The 12,215-nt window shown below is 39.4% G+C and overlaps 1 protein-coding gene across 3 annotated transcripts in view; it reads left to right on the top strand.

Annotated features, from left to right (window-relative positions):
• LOC125900352 (palmitoyltransferase ZDHHC14-like) overlaps window positions 1-12,215 on the top strand; it is a 68,072-nt gene that overhangs the window by 39,979 nt on the left and 15,878 nt on the right. For all 3 annotated transcript variants that reach the window (XM_049595287.1, XM_049595288.1, XM_049595289.1), the window contains exons 4-7: window positions 1,560-1,712; window positions 6,892-7,029; window positions 7,966-8,014; window positions 10,559-10,661. In XM_049595287.1, coding sequence (XP_049451244.1) covers window positions 1,560-1,712; window positions 6,892-7,029; window positions 7,966-8,014; window positions 10,559-10,661 — 443 coding nt within the window. The remainder of the gene's footprint in view (window positions 1-1,559; window positions 1,713-6,891; window positions 7,030-7,965; window positions 8,015-10,558; window positions 10,662-12,215) is intronic.

Here is a 12,215-nt window from a genome sequence, read left to right as displayed (position 1 = left end):
TACAAGACAAACTAATGGTCGCTCGTAATGGATGTCTTTAAATGGTCGTCTGCACCATGTACATCATGTCACTGCAACTGTTAACATTAGCCTACACACACTGCTACATGTAGCTACATGCTGATGTTACGGAAATGTAATCTTGGTTGCCGATGTTAATTTCTTCATGATTTCGGATCAGATTCCTGCTGGGACATGTCCAGTTGTGAAGATTTTTTTTTTTTTTTTTTACGAGAGAAAGTGTTGCTGTACTCCATTACAGTCATTCCCTTCCCAAAGAACAGGTGCTAAAATGGAGTGTGTCAGACAGAGCATGAATACAGATATATTCAGGCAGACAGTGTGAGAAAAATAAAGTGTATTTTGAACATAGAAAATGGTAAATGGACTTGCGCTTATATATATATATATATATATATATATATATATATATATATATATATATATATATATACAATGTGCCACCTGCTACTCAGTTTTTCACACACTCACACACCGATGGAACAGCCATTAAGAGCAATTTGGGGTTCAGTATCTTGCTCAAGAATACTTCGACATGAAGACTGGGGATGGAAACTTTTAGGAAAAAAAAAACCTCATTGTTCAGTGCTATGTTTACACAGCACCAAATGAGGCAGATCATTTGTGAAAAAAAACCTCCTCTGCTTAGTCTGTTGCCTTGAAGCATTTCTAGAAAGTTTGTGACCCGAGCGTCATGTTGTTGAGTACCAAGCACCGCCCACATGCCTGACCAACTTCCTAATTTTACAGATACAAAGAACAAATACATTGTAAATATGTATGAAAATATGTTTCTTAAAACATTGGAGGCATTGCAACAGAATCTTAAGTCATATTTAATCAGCGCTGCCCAGTTTGACAATTTGACAGCAGTTCACAGAGCAATTGACAAGATTGACAGCTGCATTAGGGACTCCTCAAATCTGTTTGGTTGTTGCTGACCGCTGTGTGGTCTGATCCTAGCAAATGCCATTAGAGGTGACAGGAGGGGAGGAGGGACATGGTATTTTATACAGACTGTCTGTCTCGTGTGCTTCTATTATAATATAGTGACAGTTTCAGCAAATATGACAGTTATTTTCATAGAAGTTACCAACTGTAGCTTTAGTAACTCAGTGCAATTCAGTACTGAATTTATACCGGTGAGTTTATCAAACTTACTCCTTTCTATATTACATTAATTGTAACTTACTCTCTGTTCTAGTGAATCACGAGACTGCTGTATTTTCCTCTTGTGGTGGACATGTTTGATTTCACACTGTAGCCAGTCCTTTCTGCTTTTTTATTGCATTGCATTTTACTTTCAGTCTGCACATCCTGTCCAGAGGTTTGCCAATTAAACTGGTAGTATTTTTTGCCACTGGAATAATCACAACACACCCGCTTCATCAATGCCACACCACACTGTAGTACTGTGTATGGGAGCCCATTAGGGCCTGAGTGAAACCCAGAGAAAACACCGTGCAGTAGTATTAACAGTCTTCTCACTTTGATTCTTACGTTTCTCTCTTGTTTTTCTCTTCTTTGATCTTCCCAAGATGTGGCTAATGGCAGCACAGGCTACAGGCCTCCTCCCAGGACCAAGGAGGTGGTCATTAACGGCCAGACAGTCAAACTGAAGTACTGCTTCACCTGCAAGATTTTCAGACCGCCACGTGCCTCCCACTGCAGCCTCTGTGACAACTGCGTGGGTGAGTGAAAATGATATTCCCTGGCAGTGAGTTTGTATGTTTGGCTGATATTTTCTGTTAGTACTTAAGTCTTTATCACATTCAGTTTGAGAATTAGTCTAATTAGCACAAACAGCCAAGACCATCACCAAACTCAGTCATCAGTCTAGTCTGTGATTTGTTTGAATTGAACCACTTCATACCTGTTTTTTATGTATTTAAACAAAAGGTGAATATAGATACACAGATTAACTGTAGGCCTATCTGAGAAAATCACATTTGTAAACTTATTTCTCTTTAGAGCCTCTCCACCCCCCATCCACACATATAAACACACAAATTCATGTTTAACCTGATTTAGCAAAAGTTGCATCTGTAGGTGAGAAAATGAGCCAAGATAAATGTTTAGTTGATGATGCATATCTACGGGGAATATTCAGTACATATGCTCAGAGGCATCCACTTCCACACAGAGGAGAGGGAAGGAAAAGTTACAACGAGAACAACAGAAAGAAAACAGCAGCATAATAGTTTTGCTGCTCTTCACAACCTCATGCTCCATCTCTGGAGACAAAGCAAAGACCACAGCTAGGCAATTACCATAAGATAGAGACAGAGATACAGGGACCTGTGCGTCTATATCTTCCTCATCAAGGTTTTTTGTGCCGCTCACTCATCAGAGACAACTCCTGTCTTTCAATGTCTGTTTCCTTGTCAGAAGTGGGGCTGACAAAAAACCTGGGAGACAAAGATGAGGAAGTAGTAAACACAGGAAAGAAAAAAAAAAGATGAGGAGGTGGTAATCAGATTCAGCAGATGTACGCTGGCAGGAAGGAAGACAGACTGGCAGCTGAACAAAAAAGATGGGAGGGCAGTCATTTTCACAAACAGGCTATGTCCACAGTGGCGGATTATGTGTGCATTTTAGGTGGATTCCAAAACGAAACTGGCAATGCTCACTTTCTGATTAAAATGTCATTTAAAGTAGATATCCTGACCAAGAAAACAAACAAACAAACATGGACGCAGAGCAGTGTGATCTTCTAAATCTAAATCCAAATATAAGGTTTAAGAAATATGTTTGGATCATAGCTGTGAGCCACAGATGGGGAGGGAAATGAAGAATGAGATATAGACACATAGTTGGACTGTTTATGGGCTCTAGTGATGAACGTCAGCTCTTAATGGTGTCTCTTTCATGAGAACTACTTTCCCCTCTGCGCTCAAAACTCCAGTTCCAGCTCCCCACCCAACAAGGCTCCATATCCCCAAAGTTAAATCTGAAGTCAGTCAGTCCAGGGTTGGTTATGAAGCTTCGAAGATAAACTGTATGAATCAGGATATAGAGAATTTGGTCATATGCAAGAGAAAAGGACCATCATTCATGTACATGATGAGCTTTCTGGTCTTTTTCAAACACTGTAGAGTGGCACGCGGGCCAAATCCGGCCCGGCAATCAAGCCAGACCGGCTAGTCAGTCGGTTCAGTTTACAAATAAATCATGCAAATAACACATACTTTGCCATAATAAATGCTTCAAACCAGTGCAGCACTCCTGTGCACTTGGCCTAATTGTCTCTTGAAAGGAATTTTGAAAGGAAGGAGGTCTGAAAGGAATGTTTTCTTTTAAAAAAATGCCAAAATTACACCATTTATCATAGCCAGAAACTGTAAACACAGAAATTATCATCAGATTTTCCATTTTCCAACGGTCCTGGAATGCATCATGTGTGACAAATGCTTCTGTCAAGGATACCAAATGTAGAATAGTGATATTTCATCAGAATCACTTCATTCGACATGTATCTTTTTAAGTATCGCCTAAAATAAAACCATTTGCACTGACCAAATCCTGTAAAAAACATTAAATTCTGGGAAGCCATTAATAACTCACCTGAGATCAACAGTCACGTGGCAGAAATTCAGTGAAACTTCCACCAAAGTGCAGGCTGTCTACAGGGAGAGGAGAGGACAAGAGGTAGTGAAAATGTAAATAATAAATGTAAATTGCACTGTAGCGAAATAAAAGTTTTCAGTTTTGTGTCAGGTCTACATACATAATGAGAATAATAGCTCAAGGAAGTGTCTGGCCCCCAGGCCTTTAGCTTTCTTAAACTGTAGCCCCTGAATGGCTCTGCTGTAGAGCAAGGTGAACCTTATTTATGTTGGTTTAATAACCCGTGAATTAAGTCTGTAATGATCAGTATTAGTAACAGATTAGATTGGGACTTGCGCTTAAACGGGAGAAGCAGATCACATGAGCAGTGGAAAAAAAAAAAAAAAAGCTTCCCTTGTCTCTCGACTTCTCTGTCTCTTCGTGTCTACTTCTGGTGCTGTAAATGCCAGGGGGCTAACAAGCTCTTAAATAAGTTAACAGCCAGAATGGATAGGGCCTCCCTTGTGGAAGTGCAGGATAGGAATATGGTGGAGTCACTTCCTTTTTAAAAGGGTTATCCCCGTGGGAGTGATAGAAGAAGCTTATAAGAGTGCAGAATTATCACACACACACACACACACACACACACACACACACACACCGTTTCACTTTGCCCTCTGTCCTCCTCTTTTTTCCCCTCGCAGTACAGACTGTACAGTTCTCTAAAATTGCCTCACTGTTTGTGTTTAACTCCAATTGTAGTGCTCATAAATATTGGTGCTTGTTGTTAGTGTGGGATTTTGTGATTGACTTTTAGAGGGATTTTGGATCTGTCTCTAATTTGCTTAATTAAAGGACATTAGATGAAGATTTAATGACACTCTTGGGGGAAATGAGTTTGTTATGTAAGCAAACAATAAAATACATCAAAAGAATATCGGCACATAAATAAGAATGTATTAGATTACTATGAACCTGTTAGAGTTGCAGGCATTTCATTTTAATTTAAAGCCCTCATTGAAGGGATGATGTTCATGAGCAAATCAGCTGGAACGCCTGCGGCCAGATGCATAAAACTGTGTGTAGATTCACAACTAAAACTGTGTGTACGTACAAAGACAGGAATGTGCATAGACATTCTTTTTGTAAGGTTTATAAAGCTGTGTGTACAACTCATTCTGTTGTATAAATATCAATCATTTCCAAGTCCCACAGTTTACTATAAGTAGTTGTAGAAACACCCTTAAACAACTGTTTGCATTGCATATCGATACCTGTGTCCACTCCACCAATCATTAGACCTGTCAATGAGAAGAACAGCAAAGAAAGTGTCATTCCACTGATCACGTTGTGTCACCAAGGCATCATGCACGGCTGTGGATATTTGTCGCTTCCACGCTAATTTATGACATGTTTCTACAAACCATCACTGCGGTAAAATCTCAATCATTATGATAATTAAGCGTTAGAAGGATGATTAATATTTTATTCATAGCACTTCATGTTGAAAATGACGGTACAAAGTGCACTATAATTCAGGATCAAATTAAAGGATCATTAACTGTGAGATTATGGATTAAATGTAAAGACAAAGAATGAGAAATCATAAGTAATTTAACTTGATGTTTATAAATGCACCTTTGATCAACATTTTACAGAGCACTGTGCAGCCTACGAAAATAATAACAAAATCATGAAATTGGCAACCTGAAAACAATGTTTTATTATAAAGTGACATCTCTTGCCTTATATTTCATATTCAGCTTTGTATTACCCCCAGCTGTCCCAGCTAAAGTTGTGTGTACACCTGGTCTGAAGAATGTGTGAGGTGTCACCGCACATTCTTCCTTTATACGCATGTTTTTTGTGCAATTGCATCATTTATACATCTGGCCCCTGGTATCTCTTTGCAGTTGTTTCTCCCTTAACCTCCTCCTGATCATGGTTCAAAGTTAAACAGACACTTTAAGATAGCAAGAATGCTTCTGTCATTAGTGGAAACTCTGGCTCATTCTTCTCACATCCTCATAAAACATCCTTACTTTGACACATGGAGAACAGGACTGTAGAACCACATACAGAGGGACATCAAAAGTCCCATTCCTCCTCTCCTAACATTGTTGGTCACTTAATATTAATAACCATTGTGGAAAGGCTGTGATAATCAGATTTGACGAGTAGAGCTTGTCCCCTTTCATCCTGTCTGACTAGAGGCTGTGTTTCCCAGACACATTTCAACCAGGCATTGATTAATGACGACAAAAGCAGGTCATTTCACTTCACTAAACAAATAATGGCTCTGATTAATTAGTTAAGTAGCTACCACCATGCACAGCTAGCAGTCCACACTCAGAGACAGGATTATGGAGTCAGGACTGATTGAATAACCATGCTAACAATAAGCCCTCCACTCTTGGAGCCATCAGTGAGAAGATAAGTGTGCTGGAGCACCGTTTCTTTGATTAAAACATTACTGACTCATTTTCCTCTGAAATCATTTCACCTTAAATTATAAAGGAGTTAAACTCTTCAGACTGCATTCAGATACATATTTGTGTTTTGAGTACATTGCACAAGACATTTTATTTGCTTAAACAACACAGATATTCCGATAAAAGAGGCTCCTCTGTGCAACACAATACTTTGTTCAGTTTCAGACTCTTATTGCTCCTGTCTGCATGATCTCTGTGAAAGGAACCCGACAGTCTGAACGACACTTTGACTGAACTTCCTTTTTTTGGTCTTCATTTGTAATTCCTCAAACGTCTGCAGATATCCCTAAATTGATGTCTTACTGAAAGCACTTTATCTGTTGACCCAGCAAAGTGCTTCTTTCAACCTCACACAGACCCACAGTGACGGGGAGAATTTCAGCCATACACAGTCATGTCGGCCTGTGACTTTTATTAGCGAGTTTATATAAATAGCCAGTTTACACTATGTGAAAAATGTGTATGTTTTCATGCCAAGGCTCAGAGGAACACTTCCCCTTTTCTTCATTTCCCACAGCTCTAGATTTCTAGTTTGTATTTACATACACTGAAGTAACCTGGTTCTTTAAATGTGATGTAATGGCTGTAATTGAGAAAACCCAGACATCATCTGGAGAAACCAGATTTTTAAGCTGTGTGAACATAACCTGGTTTCCTTTAGGGTTTTTACAAGAGCACAAATACATGACAAAGACTTCAGACAGGAGAAATGTCACTGTAGCAGCAGTGTGGTGGGATAAAAGGAAAAACTTGTAGGTGTGAGTCCTTGTATCCAAAAAAACCCCCAAACTTTTCTTACTCTCCCTCCATCTGTCTCTCTCTGTCTGTGCAGAGCGTTTTGACCACCACTGTCCCTGGGTGGGGAACTGCGTGGGAAGGAGGAACTACCGTTTCTTCTACATGTTCATCCTCTCACTCTCCTTCCTCACCATCTTCATCTTCGCCTTCGTCATCACACACATTATTTTACGTAAGTAGCAGAGGGGAGGGGAAGAGGACACATGCTCAGGCATGGTGCAGACACACACACACACCGACACACTCCTCCTGGCTGTGTTCTTGGTGTGCTTCGAGCCAGCAGGTTGTAAGTGGGTGTTGTGAAAAGCTGCAGCGTTCTGGCTTGTTACCATCTTTCCAGCTGGGAGCAGGCAGCGGACTGTGGGCTCCCCATTAGTGTGTGTGTGTGTGTGTGTGTGTGTGTGTGTGTGTGTGTGTGTGTGTGTGTGTGTGTGTGTGTGTGTGTGTGCGCGCGCGCGCACATAAATGACAGTCAGCGGATCTATGTTGCACTGGGAAAGAAATATTGGCCAAGATTAGATGCTAGGAAATTATACTGCTGAGGCGTACAGTAGGCATACAGTATGGCGGTGGTAAAACCGGCACGTCAGTGCTTCAAATCAAAGATGGATGCAGTCCTCCAGTGCTTGAGGCTCTAAAATTACACTATCACAATATTTCATTTGTTCTGTAAAACATGCCTTTGCACTCTCTCAACCCATTTTGTACTTATGCAATTAAAAGGCAAAGTAAATGATCAATCTGGCTGATTGGAGCCACAGAGGAATCCTACAGCCACATATAACTGGCCCTCATTTAAGCTTTTTTCTTTTTTGCTCTTTCCTTTGGCTCCATCCTCTTCACACATGGACGTTAAATTGGAGTGCCAATTTAAGTGGGCCCATTCTGCCCAGTTCAGTCTATCTTGTTGACACTTAAACCAAGAAAGGGTCTGCAGCAAGTTACTAGCTCCAGAGTGTGTAGTAGTAGCCAATACCTGATACAAGTACCCACATTTAATTGGTGTTGTTTAATACTGATTTGCACCATTGCATGAGCTGGTGTGTATGTAATGGCGAATGCAACTGCATAGTGGTCTAATAGAAACTTTGTCTTTCTCTGTTCACAGACTCCCATCGAAACGGATTCCTCAATGCACTTAAAGATAGTCCTGCCAGATATCCTTTCACTGAAGCTGGCCTTTTGGCATTTACTGTGGAATATGTGTCTATTAAGTGTCTGATTTTTCTCTATATATTCCTCTGTCCGTAGTGACTAGACTCACTTGCCCAGCGAGGGCTCCGTTTAGGTCATCCTGTAGGTCAGAATTCATTTGCATAACATGCCTTTTCAATGCATTCCCATCAGTTATAGTACTTGTGTAACTGGTGTACGTCTGATTAGTCCTGTTCCATCAGGGTAATACAGCACGCAAGGCAGCTCCTCACTCTGTCTCTGTTGATTGACTCAGTTGCTCTTTGATTCCAGCTGGCTCCAACTTGCCCCCGCTCCCTCTACAGAGATGCCGTGTGAGTGAGATTGGATATAAGCGCGGGTATGTCCGTCTGTGTGATTGATGCCAAGTGTGTGCGAGACGTCTTAAGCTACAGCTGTTACAAATACCCTGTAAATCAGCTTATTGTTTCAGCACAGCATCAGTGATAATGATAATCAGTGGACTGCTATAAATCCAGGCAAGTCAAATGTTTTATTTTGACATTTCAGTAAAGTTTGGCTTCCTGCCATTTGATCTTACGGCTGTGAATCCAGGCAAGGTCGGATGCAGTAAAAAAAATGTTGATGTACTGACATCATACCATTGTGCAGAGCAACAACAAGCATGGCTAGAGGTGTAATTGCACCCTGCTCCATCGCTTTAATGTTGATCATTGTCCTGCATTCACGTCAATTTGAAAGTGAGGAAGAAACCGGAGTGTGTCCGTCATCTGGAGGTGGCTCAGTTTCAGAAGGGCAGATGTGGGATAGACTGTCTTCTTCAAAATGTGCCACAGAAGGATTGCTGCTGAAGGTAGCAGTACAGTCAGTCTGTTCCATTACTTAAAACACCACCCAGTCTACAACACTACAGTTAGGCCCCCACTTTGAAAAAAGATGGGAAAAAAGTCAAACTTGCCCCAGTGTTGTTTTGTGGTGTGTGTATATACCAGGCATTACGGTAAGCGTGTGTAGACACTAACTTCTAAGTGAAAGCTTTCTTCCATTAAAAGTTATTTTTCACATTTATTCAATAAGTCAGTCTGTCAGTAATAAATAACTAGATAAAAATAAGTAAATATAAAATATGAATAAATGAATGAGTGAATAAATATATAAACAAAATGATTTAAATATAAAATAAAAGATAAAATAAATGATAATTTAAAAACGCTACTGCCAGAGACACTGTATTTCAGAGAAAATTTGAATTTCAGATGTGTGTTTAATTATTCAGATTTAATAGAGAATACATTTTCAAAAAACAATCTAAATCAAAATTAAAGCCCTCTAAGATGCCAAATACAGTTAGTGTACCAGAATGATCACACTTGTTTCATCTGGTAGCGTCAAAGGGTTAAATCAAACAAAAATATGAAAATATTGAGATATATATCCTATGGCGGCATATCCTAGAGATACTGAGATATTACCTGTAAGCCATATCGCTCAGCCCTGCTCCTCAACACACTAGTGTTGAGCAGAGAGGAAAATTAACCTCACCTTTTGACTATTAATGACCGCCTCAATCTGCCGAAAATAAAGGTGTTATTACTCTAAATATATTTTGAATTCTTCTCTGATTTAAACAGTACAAGAATCTGAACCAGGATCCTATAAGAACCAAAATCAATAAGCAAGTTTGGAGATCAGCATTGATCAAATCTAAATGATACCCAACGCTATTTCTAAGCCACAAATCAAGTTAAAAGCTCAGGGCTATGACACGCTCTCTCTCTCTGCCCTTTCTCTCCATGGCTGAGTGAGATAACTGTTTCTCTGGCAGAGAAATGTGTGCCAAGCCAAGCTGATAACGGCCTGTGTCCTACAGGACTTTAATAAAGGGGAACTGCAGTCGATAGTATCGTAGTAGTCCTTTGTACGAGGTGAATGATGACATGTTTTGTCCTTGCTAAGGAGGAAGAGAATGGGAAGAGAGAAAAGAAGAGGGAGATTAAGAGAGAGAAAGGCGCAGAGTGAGGGTGTTTAGTTGGTTTTTACAGTACACTTTAACAGACTGGCTCGTGGTCTTTGAGTATGTAATATTCTACCAATATGCCCACAGAGACTTATCTGTACTAAGGGTATTTGTGGTTCCTTTTAATGAAGAAGATATTCTTTTAGAGACTGTATCCTCAGATCTAAAGGGCTACTGTAGTTTTTTCTTTTCTTCATAAAAGCAGAGGGATTCATCTTGAACAGTGTCTGTGTTTCCGTGCTTTATGTGGAGCAGAGAAAATGAGCAGCGTTCTGCAGTCCCAGCCAAGTGAACGGGTAACTAGGACCTATTGGCAAGAGGAGGACAGCCCCGAGGCTGTAGGTCAATACGCTAGCTGTTAGGACTCGTACTATATTGTGTCCATGCTTGCTCCATATGGGTCTATAATGTGTGTGTGTCTTTGTGTGCTTGTGCTTGTGCTTTAACATTATTGTGTGTCTACCGCCATTTTTATTTAATCCATTCTTCCATTTAGTTAAACAATTATCCCTTGACTCAACCGTGTCACTGTGCTGGAGGTGGTGGTGTGTTTCTTCTCTGTCTGGTCCATAGTGGGCCTCTCAGGCTTCCATACCTACCTGATCAGCTCTAATCAGACCACCAATGAGGATGTGAGTATAAAACAGACATCAGTGTGCCACATATACTGTTCCTTAAAATATGAACTACAAAAAAAGGAGACACCATAATAAAAGAATGAAGCATTGCTGTTAGATTGTTTAGTTTACAGTTTGGTCTAAGTTACTTTTCCTGTGAGGATTAGACAGTGGTGTTAGTGTTCTTTGTTAATGACAGTTGTTGGTAGTGCAATTACAGAACTTTTTCAACACATATTGTGTAATATTGGGAATTCAGGGGAAAAAAGCAATGTATTTTTTCATATTTTTATACATTTTTTAAATTTTTATTAAGTGAGGAATTATTTATTATTATTTCATTATTGATTAAGAGAGGGGAAAAAATATTTTTTATCCTTTTATTTTGTTTATTTTGTCATGAGGCTGTTCATCCATGTAATTATTGCTTTTGAATAGTTTCTTATATTATTTCTCACTTTACAATCTTGGCATTTATAGCCTTGTTAGATAGGCACTAAACAGTCCCTCCAGAAAATCGCAATCTTGCGATCACAATAATTAACACAACTTCAACGAAAGTCCGCAATATTTGTGGGGTCTTGCAATTTTTTCAAAAGTCCTGTGATTTTTCCGCGTTTTTCTGCATTTTCCTGCTTACCGGAAGTCATTGCACACGGGTCGTCATTTGAAACGTCATCAGACGCGTCATCAAATGACGCTAATGGCATTGCAGTATGGAGAAACACTCTGAATTGACAAAAGAATTTGCACTGTTTGAATGCATACAATACTGTATGTGTTGAATGTATTAAAATGTTATGTTTACAGACGATGTAGCTTTCTTGTTGTTTTGCAGTCACATTGTGTGGTTTGAGAGCTACAATATTCACTCAGGATTTTTTGCAACATTATTGGAGTCCATGTTTTGAAACTAATTCAATAAAACTAAAGAAGAGAACAATAAAAACATTTGCAGCTCTTTTTGTAATATTCAGTATGATTATTATAGCAAGTGATTACATGGCTTATCTTTTTTTGGTGGTAGTAGTTTAAAAAAATCTCCCTTTGTCATTAGCCACATTTTTTGTCATTGTCCGCAATTTCCCGCAAAAAAATAAATAAATAAATAAATAAAAATGCCACAATTTTTGACAAAATTGGCTGCAAATTCAAGGGTTTTGGGCCACAAGATCCTGGAGGGACTGACTAAAGACTAGTGGTATAGTATTCCCAGAGCGCAGCAGAACTCTGCTCAGGCACTTTTTTTCTCCAAGTGAGGAAATAAAGTATTCGCAGTCATATAATTCGTTTAAAATTCGTACACTTTTTTTTTAGTGCTTGATCCAGTCATCACTGAAGCATATGTCATGTAAGAGAGACAATAAAAACAGATGGCATGGTCAAAGTTGCCGGTACCTGCTAGCTGTAGCCTTGATGTTCAAATCAACATCACAATGATTTGAGTGTTTTTTCTTAGTCTGTTAACTAGTAAAAATACAAAGGCAACAAAACATCCTTTTATTCTATTGGTGTAGTTTGTCTGATGTATGTAAACTCACCACCGTAGAAACAGCGGTTACATAACCT

The sequence above is a fragment of the Epinephelus fuscoguttatus genome, linkage group LG14, assembly GCF_011397635.1.
Source record: "Epinephelus fuscoguttatus linkage group LG14, E.fuscoguttatus.final_Chr_v1".
Classification (NCBI taxonomy): Eukaryota; Metazoa; Chordata; class Actinopteri; order Perciformes; family Serranidae; genus Epinephelus; species Epinephelus fuscoguttatus.
This window is presented reverse-complemented; position numbering and strand designations above follow the sequence as displayed.